The 19,342-nt window shown below is 39.3% G+C and overlaps 2 protein-coding genes across 2 annotated transcripts in view; one reads left to right on the top strand and one right to left on the bottom strand.

The window, feature by feature from the left end:
• Positions 1 to 6,329, bottom strand: part of LOC122996158 (gamma-aminobutyric acid receptor subunit beta-2) — a 72,689-nt gene extending 66,360 nt beyond the window's left edge. Inside the window, exons 1-3 of the mRNA XM_044371740.1 lie at positions 5,649 to 6,329; positions 5,404 to 5,501; positions 4,655 to 4,722 (exon numbers count right to left, since the gene is read on the bottom strand). Of these exons, the coding sequence (XP_044227675.1) occupies positions 4,655 to 4,722; positions 5,404 to 5,501; positions 5,649 to 5,734 (252 nt within the window). The 5' untranslated portion in view covers positions 5,735 to 6,329. The remainder of the gene's footprint in view (positions 1 to 4,654; positions 4,723 to 5,403; positions 5,502 to 5,648) is intronic.
• An 11,709-nt stretch (positions 6,330 to 18,038) lies between these two features.
• Positions 18,039 to 19,342, top strand: part of gabra6b (gamma-aminobutyric acid type A receptor subunit alpha6b) — a 31,213-nt gene continuing 29,909 nt past the window's right edge. The window contains exons 1-3 of the mRNA XM_044371061.1: positions 18,039 to 18,539; positions 18,686 to 18,810; positions 19,214 to 19,281. Of these exons, the coding sequence (XP_044226996.1) occupies positions 18,451 to 18,539; positions 18,686 to 18,810; positions 19,214 to 19,281 (282 nt within the window). The 5' untranslated portion in view covers positions 18,039 to 18,450. The remainder of the gene's footprint in view (positions 18,540 to 18,685; positions 18,811 to 19,213; positions 19,282 to 19,342) is intronic.

Below are 19,342 nucleotides of genomic sequence, written 5' to 3'. Positions count from 1 at the left end.
TAATGACTTATTAAAAGAGTTCTCCAGTGTTCATCTTTATTTTGAGCTTCTCTTTGAGCTGCACAACATCCAAACCAACTACAGCTCTTGGATACACGTTACATTAATATCTTAAACTGTACTTGTCCACTTAATACTTTATCACCCAAGATTTTGTCTGGGGACTAAGGTCAACCCCCGTTTTCTCATTAGCTTGTTATGAGTTTTAAATATAGTGTGAAGATTATATGAATAGTGTGACAGTTCATTTTACAATAGAAGTAATACAAAAAAGTTGGAATGTCTTCATAAATTTGCACATTTTAATTGAGTTTAACACATTTCTTTTTATATATTTCTCCAAGATTGGGATATGGTGCAGTCTGTGAATCTTCACACATTGCTTTTCGCTCCCATTGGTTACTATGCAACCATTATCAAGCAGGAGATAATTTAGAGATAATCTGAGTACTGACAAAGACTGCAGTGATCAACCCCTCTGTGTAAAGCCTGGGTTGGCAAAAAGGGTGCATGAGCAGTGACAAAGAGATAATAGTGTCACTTTAGCCTTTCAAGAAAATTAAGTTGCTTTCATTATCTTCAAAGATTAATTATGTCATCCATCCATCGATGGGTATCATTAACAGTACAATGAGCTTATTAAGGTGATGTTTTCCTCATTATTGCCATTATATACTGGACAAACAACCCAGACTCACATCAAAATGTGTAATAGCTACATTGGTCCACAGTGCAAAACATATTAGTTCACAATAAAAAAAATTGGTGGGATGAAGGATGTCTGGTTTCCTCACTAAGTCTGATGCCACCGAGACCTGGTCCAGGATAAGCAGCAGAAAAGGGATGGATGGATGGATAATATATCCTACAGGCCTTTAGTTTTCAGTGAAATCTTGATGCATTTATATCATACATCCCATCAATGATATCTTCTGCTGAACTGTTAAGTGAATGAGAGGTGGAAATCACTGGGAACTAAATGAGGGGCTCTGAATTTCACAGGCCCTCTCCAACGATCAATAAGCTCCTCTTGACCTTTATGTGCATCAATAATGGTATTTCTGCCTTTTGGAGGAGGATAAGAACTTTAGTTCATCCTCAGACAGGAGTATTTCTTCCCCTGTGAAAAATGTTGGCTTAAGATTCAAGTGCTGAGGAGCTCAAACAAGAGCAAATATTGAGACTTAAATGGCGGTGGAAAAAAAGAGAATTGCTGGGAAAAGACAGAATGAAGAAAGAAACCAACTAATGCCTCTACATGCCTACATATTTTGTATTCTCCTTTGACTGGTGCATGAATCAAGGCTTGCCAAGCTACCTGCCTTGGGTTGAATGTCTAACATGACTTTGGTATTCAGTGTGTGTGTCCGTCTTTGTATGTTCACCTCTGAGTCATGCAGAATGAACCCGCAGCAGTGCTAGGTACATGACCTTCCCTCCAACATCAGCACCGCTGCTGGCTCTCCACATGGTAACTTGTTAATGTCAGAGTACTCTCTTCTATCTATCTCTGTCTCTCTCTCTCTCTCTGTCTCTTCCTGTCACATACACAGAGGTGATAAATTTGACCCCTAGGTCTTACACACTCATATCCTATCCCTTTTCACCCTCAAAGGCTTGGGACTTTGGCTCTGACACCCCGGAACGAGTGACCTTTTATGGGTATGTAATGAACACCAGCCACAGCCTCCTCATTCCATGTCTGGCTCCAGGCCTAAATGGCATGTAATGTAGTTTTCTACATGCTATATGACTCTGTAAAGTCAGTTATTGTCACATAGTTAAAACCTTTGAACATCTCATTAGTCAACATGTGCTACCTGTAGTGGCTTGACTTTAACTGTCAATTTAAGGGAGGTTAGGGTGGGGTTTTGGGATAAGGCCTTGCAACAGTCCAGGTTTTGCACTTGGACATCAGAACTGCTTACATGACAAATACTGGAGAGGACCTAATGTCCTCTGGGCCAGTCACGCTTGAAGGCTTGCATACTTAGTTGGGTGACTCATCTAAAGTGAGCTAGAGCCCTATGCTATTTCTAAATGGGTTTCTGCTCTGTGACATTGGTAACAGAGGGCTAAAACAGATGGTTTAAGACAAACCTCTTTGCAGTTCCTTATTTTAATGGTCCCTGTGGTAAAATCAAGTATATACACTATGTTATCACCTGTTCATGTCACTGCTTTTAATGTGAGGCCTTCAACAGAGAGCAGTGGTGGGTGGTAGAAGAATATATCGTGGATGTCCCGCTCTGCTGTAATGGCTAATAGGGCACTGTTAGACACATCCCTCAGTGACATCTTTCCATTATCCTCATCCTTGTGCCTTATCTATTTTCTAAAGAAAGTACACAGGGTGGTTCTATCCCAGCACCAAAATAAGTGGCAGACCAAGAGCCAGTTGTGCAAGAGGAAATGGAAGAAAGGAAAATGCTTCTAAGCCAGCTGCTGTCCTAAAAAGTGGTTACATTTATAGGAAAGGGGAGCAGATCAAAGATACTGAAACCATTATGCACACATGTGGCCTCTTCTTTTCATGACACTCCAGTGGGTCAGGTGGTAATGACTCCCCTTTCACATTAGAGGGTGTTTACTGGGCCAAACCTGACAAAGGAATGGGATGATCAAAGAAGTTGCGCGGCACTGGATTTGTGCATTTGGATGAGGAGTGGGTTTATTTGTTTGGCCATGTGTGTGGGTGTGAGTGTGAATATAACCCCCACCCAGATGTATTTCTGAACAAGAATAAATGAACCTGGGATGTACTCTATGTTTTTTGTTTTTTGTTTTTTTTTGTTAATTTTTGTTTTTTTTTCAGGCCATGCTGAAATTTGTAGCCCCCGGGAGATAGCAGTTGAGACAACAGTAAATAATATAATAGTAAACAAAGCACAACCAACTTTGGAGTGTCCTTTTGGCTTAGAATATACGTACTACAAAATATCATACACTTGCAACACCATGGCTAAAAATGTTTTTTGCCCTTTTCCCTGTTTCTCTTTTGGATTTCACTCTCTACTGCATGTTATCAAAAAAGTATGAATACATCAAACATCAAATCTGATACTAAATATTGTTATTTTGACTCAAAATGATGGACCAGTAATAAGAATTGTGTTGCCTAACATCATTATTTCGTCATTTAAGTTTAAAAAAGGCCTTTCCTTCCTGCTTTAGCTGAGAAAACCTACATATAAATTGGATGAAGTAGGTTTTATGCATTAGGTAATTAGGGTTCAGATACAAATAACATCTTATATAATACTTGTATTTCATTCCTAGAAAAACATCCATGTCTCATGTCTATACTTCAAGTATACAGTATATTCTCTACTTGCAGGCACACACATGCACAAACACAATGTAAAGCAGCTTTCAAGCTCTTGCATTAGTTACACAGAGAAAATGTGCCTTTTAATTAAGGATTCAAGGCCACTGTGGAGGCCTCTATAGACCTGCATTGTGTATCCATGTGTGTGTGTGTGTGTGTGTGTGTGTGTGTGTGTGTGTGTGTGTGTGTGTGTGTGTGTGTGTGTGTGTGTGTGTGTGTGTTTGTGTGTGTGTGTGTGTGTGTGTGTTTGTGTGAATGGTCGTGCAGGTCTTCTGTGTAAATACATGCAAATAGACTTGTCTTCATCTGTTTTTTTCTCATCTCTACTCATCAACATAGTCCACAGGAACACAAAGATAACAACATGAGCAACAGCCTTTGGGTGCTGCTGCCGAAAATATTCCATCGCATAATCATTCCCTGACATCGCAACATGACTCATATCACAGCTAACAAGCTAACACCAAAATAGCAGCAACAGCAGGACACATCTGTACAATTCAAAAAAGAAGTTGCAAATGACAACCTGTCAACTCCAATAGAGGAGGTCAACCACAGACACAACCAATATTACAAAAAAAAGATGACAATGGGCTCTTCAGAATCTCATGTATATTACCATAAATATCAATTTTTGCTCACCCTGTCAACCGTATCATAAGTGTCAAAAGTGACCTTCCATGATGATAAAATGCAGCCTTGTAAACTGAGGTGCAGTTCTCAAATCTCACCACTAGGAGGTGCACTTGTATGAAGCAAAACTTAATCTCCACTTCTAATATCCACAGCTCTGAAGTTCTTTCACTGCCACTATTTCTAGTAAAGCACTTATAAACCAGCTATGACAAACAATCTAAAGTATTTCTCATGAAGCAACATATTGTCTAGCCAGAAATATTTCCAGGGTTGAGATCTGGGTTTATACAATAACTTCCCTTTAAGCAGGTCAGAGTAGATTGAACTTTTATTTCCCCTAGATCCTTGATTTTGTGAAGTAACTGATGCTTGGCTGTGTATCTGTTCATAAAAGCAGTAATCAGCTTATGAAAACAACAACAAATCTATGTCCATAAATTTCAAAACCTCAGAGAGGTCTAATCCATGCCATCAGCCCTCAAACAAAACGATCACTGCCTTTGAGCTCTCAAAATCCACAAGTCGATGCGAGTGATCAGAAAAAAACGACACAAACCTGCATTGGGAGGGGTTTCCCCGGTGGTTTGGGAGGGTATTTCCCCTGGTAGCCAATACTTTTGTGCACAGCAGGGAACATTAATCCAAAACGGTCACTCATTGTCAAAGCAGAGGTGATAATGGCCTACTTACCATATTGACTTCTGATACCATGTCTATGCTGGCTATGTCTATATTCATTCCCACTCCAACCGGTGGACCTGGGACAGATCAAAACAACGGTAAGCAATAGAAATACAGTACATCAGGTGCAGCCTGTATTAACCATTTACATATATTTTTTTCAAGAAACGGTCATTAATGTGTGCGTGATGGAAACACAGATTAACACTTATGAATTTAGCTGTTGTCAGCCGGATAATAGTTTGCAGTGTTCATTTCGGGTGGGATTAGATGCACTGAGCTGCGGTGAAAGTGCTGGTAATTCCCCTAAAAGTTGTTGACATTAAATCATCTAGCTTCTGTCGCACTGAACACCTGAATTGGAGCATGGATATAAACAACAATGGGTACCTATTTGTTAAAATTCCAACAGACATGCATTGGGAGTAGACGGCCACCTTTCCACTGTAGTGGTTTTTCATTCAAATAAATGAACTGGTGTATCTTATCGTCCACGTTCATCCTTGAACCACATCACTCATGTGTTCTCCCATTATATCGGTACTGTTGGTTGTTTTTACACATTGACTCGACTGTATCATATGAAATATCACAGCTGTGGCACCTGCAGAAGCCGATAAGAATTCTCGGTTTTACTTTTCGAAATTGCAAACCTAGTTGAGTTATCGGTGATTATCCTCGTAAATGTAACACTACTATTATACAGGCTGACAAGGCGCAAACTCGAACAGAGTTGGTGATAATAGCAATTCATTTACCTCCGAAATCTGGCCTCAATCGTATATCATAACCTTTCAACAGTCTATCCACCGTTTCTTTAACCAAAGACATATTACTAGGGTCATTGACACCGGCACTGTGGAAGAAAAAAGAGAGAGGAGCACAGTACATTTAAATACGAGACATTCTTGGACCACAAAGTGTCCAAGTATTTTCCATGCCGTCTGTAACACAGTCACACTTAGTAAAAATGAGTGGAGCATCCTCCGACCCGTTTACTTACCTTTGGGCGCACACCACGACCACTACGAGGGGGAACAACCAGACGCAAAAACACCTCATTCTTCTTCTTATTCTGAACACTGCCATACTTTTATTTAGTCTTTTTTTTTCTTTTAGTGAAGACAGTCGAGATCCAACTTATTCTTGCCAGTGCAGTAATTCCAATGCCGGGCGCATGCGTATTCCCGACCACAACATCAAGAGGCAGCGCTGCTGCTGCTGATGGTAGTGGCAGAGGTAGTACCCAGCCACGGAGGAAATTTAAAGGAGAATCAAGAGTACGAGTTACTCAGGGGCATACGGGGGTCTCCCGGTGTGACTGTTTGAGAAGCGGCAACTATAACAGGAAAGTCAGTGGTTCGAATCCACGGGGGTTTTATGAGGGTGGGCTTGCCTCTCTCTCCGTTCGCTCTTCAGACTCCCGTCAACAACCATGTAGTTACCCCTGAGCAAGGCACTTAACCCCGCTGCTCCAGTAGTGCTGCTCCGGGGCTCCAGCGGAAGTCTAGACTGGACAGCCCCCAGTGTAAATGTGCGTAACTTCTTCAGCGTGACAACAGGACTGGAGAGAGCTATCAGCTTTACTGTAGTCGATTCAATAGCCTGGGTTTTCAAGTTGACAACCAACTCAAACTTCCACTTTATAATTATGTGACAGCGCATGTGAGATAATGAAACCAATGAAGAGCGCGTTTCAATTGATATGCTATATCTGCATTCATTTTCTGCTTATTGAAAAGTATTGATCAATATTGTGTAGTAGCGCTTGACAGCTCAAGGCCAGGGAATAGAGCAGACTCAACCTGTGCTCACTCCTTCAAAAACACAAACACAACTCTGTTCATGGTGACTGTCCATGGTGCTGAATTTAGTGCATTCAGTCAACCCCCTCTCCCTGACTCTGACCATTGTGCTGAATGTGCTCCCCTCTGACCCTATCTTTCTCGCCACACGCAGGAGGGGGGTGGGTTCCGTGCTATAAATGAATCCTTGCACCAACAGTTGCTCACGCATCGATCTCCACGCAATTGGGCCTTTGACGAAAATGAGAAGCGTGGCTTTATACTCTGAGAGGCGCGGTGCCAATGCAGTGCCTCAGGGTTGGAAGCGGGATACATGGAGCAGCGCAGTATGCACTGAAGCCTACACTCAGCACATCTCTCGCAGCCATGCACGCTTGTGGCTCCACGCACTGGTAAGCAGGATGTGCGCCACTGTGTAAAGTCGGACACGAATCGTCATGGATATGGTGGGATCAGAGGCGGATGCTAGAGCATTGAGCCCTGTATATGAGTCCTACAGTAGCTCTACTGCCTGAAAGAGGAGGGGAGCAAAAGTGATCATATCAGGAAAAAGCTGAATTTACTGTACTTTCATTTAGTGGCCATAAATGTGAATCTACTCATGTTGAGATTTTTCTCGATCCGTACTTAAGGCAAATTTCACATTTCATATTGGAATCCACTCTATAGTTGAAAATTAAAATTCTGGTACCCTATTTGACCTGGCATTGTAATTGAAATTCAGTGTAAACTGTGAAGAATTTAAAAGTCAAATTAAACACAGGTTAAAATTGGATAATAATTGCTGGTATATTTTCAGTCCCATTGTACAAATAGGCAGTTTATCTGCACTGCCACCATGTTTTGCATCGGTTGTGTAATCTACCAGGAGGGGCTGAGAGAGTATCAAACTCAAAATTGTTGTTGTTCATACACGCACAGATTTTAGTGATTGCTGAAAAGCAAGTCAATCTATTTAAGTAATGCATAAGTTTGGTTTTGTGGCAAATCTAGGAGATGATCACTATCAATCTAGGGTTTACCTATCATGACCTCTTTGAGCATGTATTTTGTATGTCACTAATATTCATTAGAGGGTGAACAGATGGTAGAACCATAGAGTGCATTGCCAATCACAATACTGTGAGTATAAAGCACTGAATTGTATTGTAACCCTTCAATGTCAGTGGGTGGATGTTCCCATCCCTTTGAAACCGGCACTGATGCAAGCAAACCCATATTTTGGCCTGATTAACTGAATTGTTTAACATTCCCAAAAGGACCCTCTATCCTATTTTCTATCTCCAAATGTCTTTTTGTATCTTTGCACTAAGAGGAATATAATGACTGCTTTTCTGAGCCCCTCAGTGAAACACCATGTATTTCTGCCAGTGCAATATTCAGGTTGTCCTGTGCTGATGAATAAAAAAAGGATGTTCAGAATGTCTTTTTGGAAAAAAGGCATTTGAGATGTTTCATGTCAGTAAAATTGGGTTTGTTTGCTGGCATCTTGGCAAGATGATTGGAAATGTGTACGTGTATAGAGGAAGCCTGTGATCTCTCTCTCCCTCTCTCTCTTTCTCTTGCTCTCTCTCTCTCTTTCTCTCTCTGTCTATGTGTGTGTTAGTGAGGACTCTGTGCCTGAATACACAGATAACACATCTCAGTGCACCGTCTGCCATGACATTAGTTTTTCTTTTGGCAATAAACAATTTGATGAAGAAAAACTCAAATACGGGCAGAGAATGTCACACAATTAGTGTTTAGTTGGGCATAACATTCAGTGTCAAAAGTTTTAGCTTTTCACCGTATACACACACACATCTTTTGTCATAGTTTACCTTGAGGGGGGGCATGTTTTTGTCCACAAATGGCAGGTGAGTTCCCACGCTGTAACTTTGGAAAATGTGTCCCTATATTGTTGGTAATATAAGGAACTACACACACATACTACATAATTCTAAAATCTTAAAAGTAAAATGTTTCAATAAGTGTTCTTATGAAGCACAAAGTAGCTTTTTTTTTACAGGAACAGGTTCATATTTATTATGATATGAGGTTTATCCGTGTTAAGTGGTGTGCCTATAATTCTATCTCTACCCACCACATGGCACATTTATGAATGTTTCCTCAATTAAATCTTGCTAAAACCCATTGTAAGACCTTGCCAAATATTGGCAAACATATAAAGCCTTTGAGATCAGCTTTTATTTATTTACACATTTCAGGGATGTCCAGAGGGAAGGTGGTAAGGGAAGAGGATGGATTACTATGCAGTGCTTAATAAACCTCTACAGCTTGTGGTCTTACTGTGGAGTTTGCACCTGGTCTGGTCTTAGCAGGTAACACTTCCCATGGATTGACTGTCTGATATCCATCCAGCCCCACAGAGATGGAGTGGCAATATGCCAAAGCACCTGGCCAAAACACCATGGCATCATTTCACCCAGTTCCTGTCATGATGGTGACTTTGAAACAACCATAAGCACTGTGAGGAGACATGAAATATATAAATAAATTGTGGTTTTGTATTTTGGTTTTATCTACGTACATGTGTATATCTTATTTGCTTTGAAATAACTCATAAAGGTGCATTTGAGCTCACTTATTGGATCAAAAAAACCAAAAAGCATGGGCTTCAATGGTTAACATACATAACATTTATAGCATAATCAAACACAATTTGTCATCCAGAGATGGAAATTGCACTCTGCCTTTCCCTGTAATTAAAACACCTCTCTGTATTTCTCTTTTATGTGTACTGCAATTACAGCATTGACATTGCTGATTAGAGCTCCTTAACTCAGCAGGAGAGCTCTATTTAAGACCTGTAGAAGGCACATTCAAATTATAGCCTTCTAATTGTTGGCAAGGTGAGCTCTTTGGGTCAGTGAGACATAAAAGAATTCAGAAACCATAAAACAGACAACTTGCAAAAGTTAAGTGTAATTATAAATGACTAAGATTATTATTCTTATTATCATTTAATTTACTTTTTGTTCAAGGCATGTTTTTTCTGGATAGGAAATACACCTAAATGAATACTGGCAATAGTGCAAGTTGCAATACCACAAAGAAAAAAATACTCCATTACAAGTAAAAGTCTTGCATTCAAAACTTTACTAAACTAAAAGTATGTAAGTATTACTAGCAGAATGTTAATCAAGGGTAAAAGTACTGATTACAGCGGCCTCTGTCAGTGTCATATTATTGTAGAGTTAAAGTACTTTAAAATTAAAGGATAGCTGCAGTTTAATACAACTTGGGTATTACTCTCATAGCTCAGATAATCAGTTCAAACCTGGGTGGTCAGACAATCAGACAGGTTGTAAACAAGTGGACAATTTAGCCAGATTATCTAAACCACTTTATTTGGAGGTGAACATAAAAGTGAGCGCACAGATAATGCCACTAGAAATAATTGCACAGGACAACCATGAGTGCATGTAATTAGTGTGATGGATGTTCAAAATAGACAATTTGACATGTGATTTTAGAGTTTGCTTTTCTCTCTCTCTCTCTTTCAAAAACATTTGACTCACCTGTCAGGTTGTTTACAACTTGTCTGACCATTGCACTACTTTTTAAGTGATGTTGCAGGATTTGGAGATCTCAGCAATTACTTTGGTGAATACAATGTTACTATAACTCAGAGTATAGAACCGATTTCTTGCACAACGAAAAACGTACGGTACGTTCAACCATTGCAGTGCTGTGGCATCTGGTTGAAATATAACCTCTAGTGTAGTCTTCAGTATATCAACTGGAATAAGGATACTTTCCATGCTTAATAGCAGATGTTTTTGTATTTATGATTTCCCAGCTCATTCAAATGTTATTCTGTCTTTATTAAATCAGAAACACACACATTACTCTTCCACTAAATAACCAGCAGGCTTTTTTTTCCTGCATCCAAGGCTGTGATGATCTCGTTCACCAGCAATTATGTTCATGAATTTGTCACCATGGATCCATAGTTCACTGTGCTATGTACAGTAGCTGCACTCCATCCATCACTGTTCACCTTTACCGAAGGCAAAATAGCCCATCAACATTGCTTCAGAAGGCCCCTGGTGGTGTTGAGTTTCTATGCAAGCCCTGGCACCACCAGAGGGCTGCTGTTCACCAGGATCTCCACCTGTCCCAGCCAAAATGTCACGCTAGTGGTTTTGACCTCTGAAGTGTAGATAAGCAGGACAAACGGAGTCCATCAGCCAACCTTTATGCCTCATTACCCTCCCTCTACCAGAGGAGGCGCCACCTGCTATCTCTTCAAGGTTGCGGTGTCCTTCCCTGCTAGCTACCACCAAAATGGCAGATAGTTGGCCAATTTCTTGCCCACCTCTACTCGCTCTCTCCCTTCATCTCACTCTCAGTCTTTCGCTATGCCCCTGACAGACGTTGGTCATCACTGCCAGAACTGCTGACAGGAGTCCAGGGTGAGTGTCAGCTTTAGCCACAGTTGGAACGGGAGGGAAGATGGAGGGAGTGATGGAAGGAGGGAAGGATAGGATGATTATTTGAGGGCCTCTGCCAAAAGCCCCTCTTTTGGAGTGCTGGCATCAGAAGTGATGATTTAGACGGTGACACAGGATGATAACGCAGTCGTTGGCTTCTAGTGTCGCCATTCCACCATGCCACCTGCAGATCAAGTGCTACTGTAACACAGTGAGGCATACACTTGAGGCCGTTCAAAGTGGCACTTTAGTTTCAATATGGGATATGAGCTATTTAAATAAGGAAGCGCTATTCTGATAGAATACATTTATTTGTGCTATGTTAATAGTATAAAACTGAGACCTATTCACAAACTTTTTACTGGGAATTTATAGTTAAAAACTCTTTTTTAAGTGTTATTTTTTCCTTCAAATATGCAACCAATGACCAATTCTCAACTGATTACAATAATAAAAAAAATTTCAGTGAGATTTTTTAACATAAAGTTAACCAATATCTCTATGTATGTAGGAGAATGAATTACAACCTTCACAGACACCCAGGTGTTACTTTGACCAGGCCAAGCTTAATCGGATCAACTCAGTTTGAAGACACAGCTCTGCAGAGTTGGCCAACTACCACCCCTGCAGGCTCACTGACTTTAACTTGACATTGATTCTTTTTCCATAACTACAACTGGTAACCATAGAGACTGTATAATAAATCTCTATTCTTACATCTGCTAAATGAGGAGTATCATATGCACAGCAATGTTTCAGAATTTCCAGACAAATCCAGCATCAAGCTAAATGATTTGTGTATTTTACATAATGAAAAGTGTGTTGGAGGAACAAAACATTTCACTCAAAGGATGCATGCTTTCTCTGCTGCACATCCTGGAAGTTTGTCATTTGGTATATATGTGTATGTGTGTCTAAGTTTTGTTACCCTCATTAGCTTTGAGGTTGAGTTTCAGACTTCAGAGTGATGGTGTTTTCTGTGAAGTGGTCACCGTGGCCATTTAAGGGGGGCTCTATCTTCATTTACAGCTTTTCTCAGTTGCTTTAGTACAATAATCAAATGAAAATAATAATTCTCACTCAAAACATGGTGTAAAATTCTCAAAACCACAGTTAATTTCCTTACAACAGTATGCATCTTGTGTTCATCAACATGCTCATTGTTTAAACCCTCAAATGCAAAATATTGCAGTGAGCTCTCAATACCTTTCAAACATTAATATTTCATATGTTCAATGATCCACTATTATTATCTAAATAATTGATAGCACTTTAATCTTTCCAGTAAACTCAATTAGTGACATATTTATTCTCAAAATTTAATGCAAACTATCACACATAATAAGTTTTATGTAGTGAGTATCACAGGTATGCTGAATATGGACTAGGAGGATATCTTCTCTATGTATTCAGGTGAATGAGAGACAACAGCCCTCTCATATAAAGGGGAAGATGTGAAAGCACAGTATGTGGTGGTGTGGTCAGAGAAAGAGGTGGGCACAGAGGGGGCGATAAAGGATAAACCCTCCATGCTGCCTCTGAAGAAATCACAGCAGAGTCATGTAGGTGGGATAGTTGAGTCATGCCAGGAGCATCCCTACAAAAGTTTCTAATTTGTATGATCTTGTTTTACTGAGACGTTTGTCTTTACTGTAAAATGTTGTAACAGCTTTATATTTTTGTACTGTTACTTTAAGTTTCTTACTGTTAATAGAGACAGAAGATGCCCACTGAGAATGAGAGCCCAGTAAATGTGGACTTTCTGTTAAAACTTAAGTTTGACTTAAGCAATGAGAAATGGAAATGTCATTTTGGTGACAATGATGCCCTCATTAATGAATTGATTCATTGTCAATGAATTTTGACAGAAGTTAAATGTTTTTTTTTGTGTGAGTGACAGCTTTTTTCAAGACAAATAAAGAGTTGTGATGCACAGTATAAATTGATGTGGTGACTGCTCCAACAGTGTTTCAAAACAGTGAGTTAATTACTAATTGAGAAAAAAAATGTATATAAGCCTTTCATTCTCATCTGAAATATATTTTTAGTTGATACACACAAAATATGTTTATAAATCAGTACATTCATACACAGCTTTTTGCAAATACCCACCAATATTTTCATAACCAGTACAAATATAATTTAATAGTTTGCTGAATACTTAACTACATGCACAAGCACATTTAACACAACGCCTAAGCACAACACGTCTATCTATAACCCTATAGCCTAAACCCAATGAAAACTGTAATTGTCATGAAAGTGCTTAAGTTAAAGTACATTGTCATTGTTCATTTCAACTTATGTTCTGCCTTCTTTATATTTCTTGGGGGCTGTTGGTTGAGTTTTGTGCTGCTTAAGTTTTCTTGCATTTTTCTGATGTTGAGGTTACAGGTCAGCTGAGGCAGTAAAAACAATAAAGTTTTGTCTTGCAATGAAAATGGATTGGTTACCATAGAAATAGTGCCACGCTTCATCTGCTTCTGTTATGTATGTAATATGTTTGTGCAATGCATTCCCTTGTATGTGCATATGTACTGTACATGTGCAAACTATTAATAATGTATATTTGTAATGTTTGTGTCTGTGTTGGTGGGTGTGTGCAAAATTTGGTGTCTCTGCAGAAAGATGTACCCCAAGTGTTGTGTTGACACTTCAAAGATCAATTATTATATGCATAACATTTACATTTCAACCACAAACACAAACCTTGAGGCAATAAAGTTTATTGAATTGTGTTTCTGTGTTGTTGTTGTTATTTTGTTTGTTTGTTGTGTGTGTTTTTTAACTGCCTTTATTGCCTTTCTCTGTACTGCAGGCTGCTGGCAGCTGTCCAGCACAGTTTATTGGGAAGCTTTTGGCTGCAGTCAGGCGAGAGGTCAGCTGAGGCAGTGAGGACAACTGTTTTCTCAAAATCAACATTTATTTTATCTTACTATGATGTGGTTGTGTCTCCATGGAAACTGCAGGGCATTTTTTTCCTCATGTAGAACCCACTGGAGGTGCTGCAGCACATCATGTCTAAGGAGCAGAGATTTTAAAGAACTGCTGTTTGTGTGTGCAGCGTTGTGGATGCATAGCTGTGGGGGTTGAGAGAAAGAAAAGTCGACACCCAGGCTGAGTCGCAAAGTTTTCAAACCACTAAGTTTAATGTCTTAAGCAAAGTGGATGCTGATGTTTCTATGGAGGCACATACAAAAACATGCTGTATGTTCATTCAACTACTAACTCACACACATACACAACCGATACATAACTTCTTGCTTATAAAAACACATTTGTGAGTATTCTCCACCATGTGACTAACTTTTAAATCTTAACCCAAAAATCATCCCTAAACTCAAACCTTACCCTAGACCTTTTTGGCTACCACATACAGTACTGAATGAACTCATACACTAACCTTCACATAACTCTAACTTTACCCTAAACCTATGCTGTGACCTTATTAAGTCACCTTTAGAAGCAATGACCAGAAATTCCTCATCTTTCTATCCACACCAACAAATTTAGTTCTTAACAGTCTAGAAATACACACACATTCCACCACACATGCTGAGTTTCTCCTACTGTAAGTGGTTACCATAGATACCACATGGTGAGGCTCATGAAGTACAGTGGGTCCATCTCACGTGGGAGATATTGTGTATTTATAGAAGCACTGTGGTGTGGCCAGAAATGAGTTTAGACAATATGCTTTTTAGGGGGTAATAAGCAATGAAGTGCTGTAGTGTGTAAGAGCGACTTTAATGTACTGTGCACTGGTAAGTCAGGATTGACTTTGAATTGTCATTGTGTGTAGTACTTGCTGAACAATAGATCTACAGTAAGGCATTCAGAATAATCAGATCTTGAGCAAGAAGGGTCTTTTTTTTCCTTACCTTCTTTCTTTGTCTTCTGTTAGTGCAGTTTTTTTTCTCTTCCTCACAGCATGCTCTTTTGTGTGTCAGTGTCAGTCTGTTCTCCAAAGAAAAATCTGAATGACCAGCTCTGGGCATACAGTTTAATAATAATAATAATAATAATAATAATAATAACAATAAACACTTTTGTTCTGCCATTAGAGAGCTCTTCTTGCCTCAAAAGGTCAGCGAGTTCTGGAAAGTTTCTGGCAATAAACTGCTAGCTTTGTACCCAGCTGTTTGAGAGGCTGCGATATGTGTTATGAAGAATCAAAAACAGAGCACATATCATGACATGTTTAATTAAGTCATATTTTGTTGGATAATGAACTAATTAACAAACTCTTACTGAAAGCATTTTTTTCTCATCAAAACACCCTGAATTTCAAAGTATGTCTTCTTATCTTTCCCAAGTAATTGTACTTCCTAAAATGACATAATTGAATTTCTACCCATCCTGGCATATGAGGTGTATTGTTCTCATGGAATGAAACATACCATCATTATCACTGTGCCTTTTTCATCTCAATTCAGACCTTAAGTCTAATGAATGGTTTGGTGATTATATTTTGTGGAAATATTGTCTATTAGATATAATGGTCTCCAATTATTTAACATTGTTCACTTGACATGGGCGTTAAAAACTAATGACCAATTACAGAGAATGTATGAATTGGTCCAGACGGAATAGAGAATGAGGTGTCAGAACATGCTGGCTATAGCAGGATAATCAATATGGCTCTGATAAAAGGATTTGGAGGAGCTGATTATTATCTCAATTGACTCTCAAATTGTAGGATTAATAACTGGTTCATATAGTAATATAATATAGTAATTTTGCCTCAACTATTTAATAGTTGTCTATAAGTCAGTCAGTCAGACATCCAGCCACTTAAGTAACTAGCTAGTTAACAAGCCATCCTATCAATCACCCATTTAGCCAGCCAGTCAGACAGTTAACCAGCCAGCAAGCCTGTATATTTAGGAAAATAAACGCTATACTGACAGGAAATCAGGTGGGCAAAGAGGCAGAGGAGACACAGATTCATGCAAGAGCACACATGTGAGTGCACTCACAGAATCCTGATTGAGACCCGTAAGGCAGTCGTCTCGAACCTAAACAATGTGTGGCAACAGAGCCCTTTCTGTGTGAAATATGAATTCAGCATTGTGGTGTGCAAATTTTTGTGCTAATACTGAACAGGCTGTATGCATGTAATGTGTGACATGCCTAAAAAGCAGAGAGATTAACAATGTCTGTGTGGGTGTGTCCAGTGCATGATACTTAAAGCAAACAGCTATTAAGGTGGATTACAGAGTAATGCCCTTGTCTGCGTCATGTGAGTGTGCCCGTGTGTGTGTACATGTGGGCCCTTGCTTGCTTGTGACGTCAGAGGCCATTGCATGTTAAGCACATGCACATCAGTGAGGAACAGAATAAATTCACTTCTTGTCCCAGCTCATCCACAACCTCAGCTAGTGCCAGCAAAGTGAATCAGGTCAGGAGCCTTTCATGGTCAGTGCGTTGTGGTTGGTGTGATGAGTTGACCTCATGGATGATAAGATCAACACAGCATCAGGGTCTGATGACTTTGTCTACCACCACTAGAACTGCTTCTACTGCAGTACTACTTCAGTTTATACTGTGGTCACTGCTGTCTCTTGCTACTGCTACTACTTTGTCTACCACTCCTCCTATTCCTACTGTATCACCACTTTACTGTTGTTACATATATTATTGTTACACTCGCCACTTCTACTCTTACTAATGCTACTATGTCTGTTTCTTTTGCTGCTAGAACTCTTGGATGGTGGGTTGGAGTATTGGAGTAGTATTGGGGTAGTTGGATACATAGAAGAAATATTAAAAATATTTTTGGTTTGAACCCCAGAACACTGCAAGGTTAGATGTATGTATTATGTGTCTGAACAGCACACAATACCAACCTATGGCGTTGCACCACATGAGGCTGTGTCACTGTGACTTCTCTGAAGAAATGTATACAGTCTGTTTAGAACATATGGAAAACTTGAAATCCAACTGAACCTATACTTTTACTATGACTATAGAATTAAATCAACTAGTATTAATCAGAGATTTTCAGTTCAAACCAAGATACAGTCATCAGATACAGTGCAATAAGTCTAATCTTCTTTAACAGGGTTAACTCTGGATCTGCACTTGATCTATCGGTGATCCATTGTTGTTTGCATATGATTCAAAACATATTTCGAGATCATTATATAACCTGCGTTTTGAGCACAAAGAGACCAGAGTTGAAGGATTATGTTGCGTAATCAGTCTCCACATTTTAATGCTGTCAGAAGAATATAATATATGTTTCTCCCCGACATGAATTATTGATAATATGACTATGATACCACTTATAATGAAAAAATAATGTTGTGCTGGTGCTCTAGCTCACTGATGAATGAAGAGATAACACAGTGAAGACACTCACTGAAGTTGGAATGTCAGTAAACATTGGATCTCTTTTTTTTTTCTATTGCAGGATTTCTCGTCTTTCAGTTTATGGTTCAAGTTAGTTTAAGGTTAGTTATGATCAGTGCAAAGGTTGTAAAAATCTTAAGCTTTTAAGTCACAAATGGTAATCCAATCAAAAGATCCCTACTACAAAGTGCTTGCTTTAACTATTATGTGTTTCCTAACCTTTTGATCAAGCGATCCTATGTACCACTGGTGCCATTCTTCTCACCGAACCTTTAAACCACAATAATTAAAAACATGTGATAGACTCTAGTTTTGCACTTGGCTGGTAACGTCTAACCTGTGCTTTCCTCTTTTGCCTCTGTGCCATAACCCATCAGCTGATAGTTGTGCCACTGCAAGCTCAACTTTACTGAGCACCAGTGAAAATGATGCAATATCTTCAATTGTGTTTTTGCAACAGAAATAAACTCATGTCAGCCCAGCAGGGATAGCTGACTTTGACAGTGTGGTATTTCCCTCTTGTTCTTGGTCTATGGATATTGTGAGTTTGAAGTTGCACTAAATGTATCTACCGCCCACTCCACTTAACCACCCAACCACTATATGAATCACAGTTCATCATGCTTTATCTCTAGTAGCAATTTTGTCTTTGTATGCCCAAGCCACACACGCGTGCACACACACACACACATACACGCACAGAAAGATACTGTAGGTAACAAATGCTGAGAGGGCATAGCAAAAGGATATCATTTAAAAATTATACTGTATTCAAAAGGTCACTGGGTATACTGTCCATTGATATGATAGTGCTGTTTTTGTTTCAAGCTCTCTCCCTCTTCCTCCATTTCTCCCTCCTCTCTCTCTCTCTTTCTCTTTCTCTCCATCGCTCGTTTCTCTCCAGCCTTCTTTATCAGATAAGCACAGTAACGGACATTATTTCCATCAAACAGAAACATTATCTAAATATCCAAATTGCACTTGAGACGAGTTTATTCCTTGTAAAATGGCTTGTTCGGCCCCCCTCGTCCCTCCTCTCCACTCTCTTAAAAACTCTTCAGGTTTTTCCAACTGAGCGATTCAGGCTGAGGCGGGCGCAACCGCACTAGAGGGGAAGTCAAGTCGTGCTGGACTGGCGCGATATCCTCGCACGGTTCACAACTAAAAGAAGACCTGACCCGCGTCTAATCATGGTTTTAAATGATGGAATATGCTGATTTTAAAAGTTGACCAGGGATTTCTAGTTGTGGGGTGTTTGCGAGGCATGGCTTTCCTTTTTACTTGCTTATTTCTGTCTTGGTGAGTATGACAACTCTTTTCTCTGCATGTTCTCGGACTTTTACGCACGGCAACCAAAGACTGTGGATGGATGCACATTTGAGAAACTCTATATTTTCAGCGATTTTCGTATCTGTTGAAATAAGCTTTGATTATATGTTCTCTAGTTACAGTGCCAGCAGTGTTTGGGGAAATCAGCACAGTGAGACAAGTATCTATTTGGATAACATCACGCGTATATTGGATAGATTACTGGATGGATATGACAATAGGCTGCGACCTGGATTTGGAGGTATGCTACTGACCGTGCCATGTTGTATTTTATACCATATTGCCTCATAAATTATTGGATTGATGTTCCTTTTCTCAGAAGATAAAGTTTTACTCCAGTAGTTGTGTGTGATTCATGATCATTTAGTTTTTTTTTGTACTGTAATGGTTAAATATTAGAGTTTCTCTTTATGCAATACGACCAAAATAACAACTTACAACCGGAAACTGAGTTTGACAATCAAATAAGATTAAAAATGTTCTTCTTTGTTGTTTAAACGATTTTTTTTCAGTGGCCATTTTGCTTTGTGTATAGACTATACATTAAAAATATATATTTTTAATTGATTTACATAAAAACATTTAAATGTCTGATCCAAAGTTGTTTGTCAGTATAAAAGCAACTAGTCATTCTTCTGCTGTAGGTCCAGTTACAGAGGTCAAAACTGACATCTTTGTCACCAGCTTTGGACCTGTTTCAGATGTTGAGATGGTATGTAAACCCCACTGACCACTGAAACACTGACACAAGCTACAGGCTACTTCACTGACTG

Source organism: Thunnus albacares, chromosome 13 (assembly GCF_914725855.1).
Source record: "Thunnus albacares chromosome 13, fThuAlb1.1, whole genome shotgun sequence".
NCBI classification, from domain to species: domain Eukaryota; kingdom Metazoa; phylum Chordata; class Actinopteri; order Scombriformes; family Scombridae; genus Thunnus; species Thunnus albacares.
Note: the sequence above shows the minus strand (reverse complement) of the source record. Positions and strands in the feature narration are given on the sequence as shown.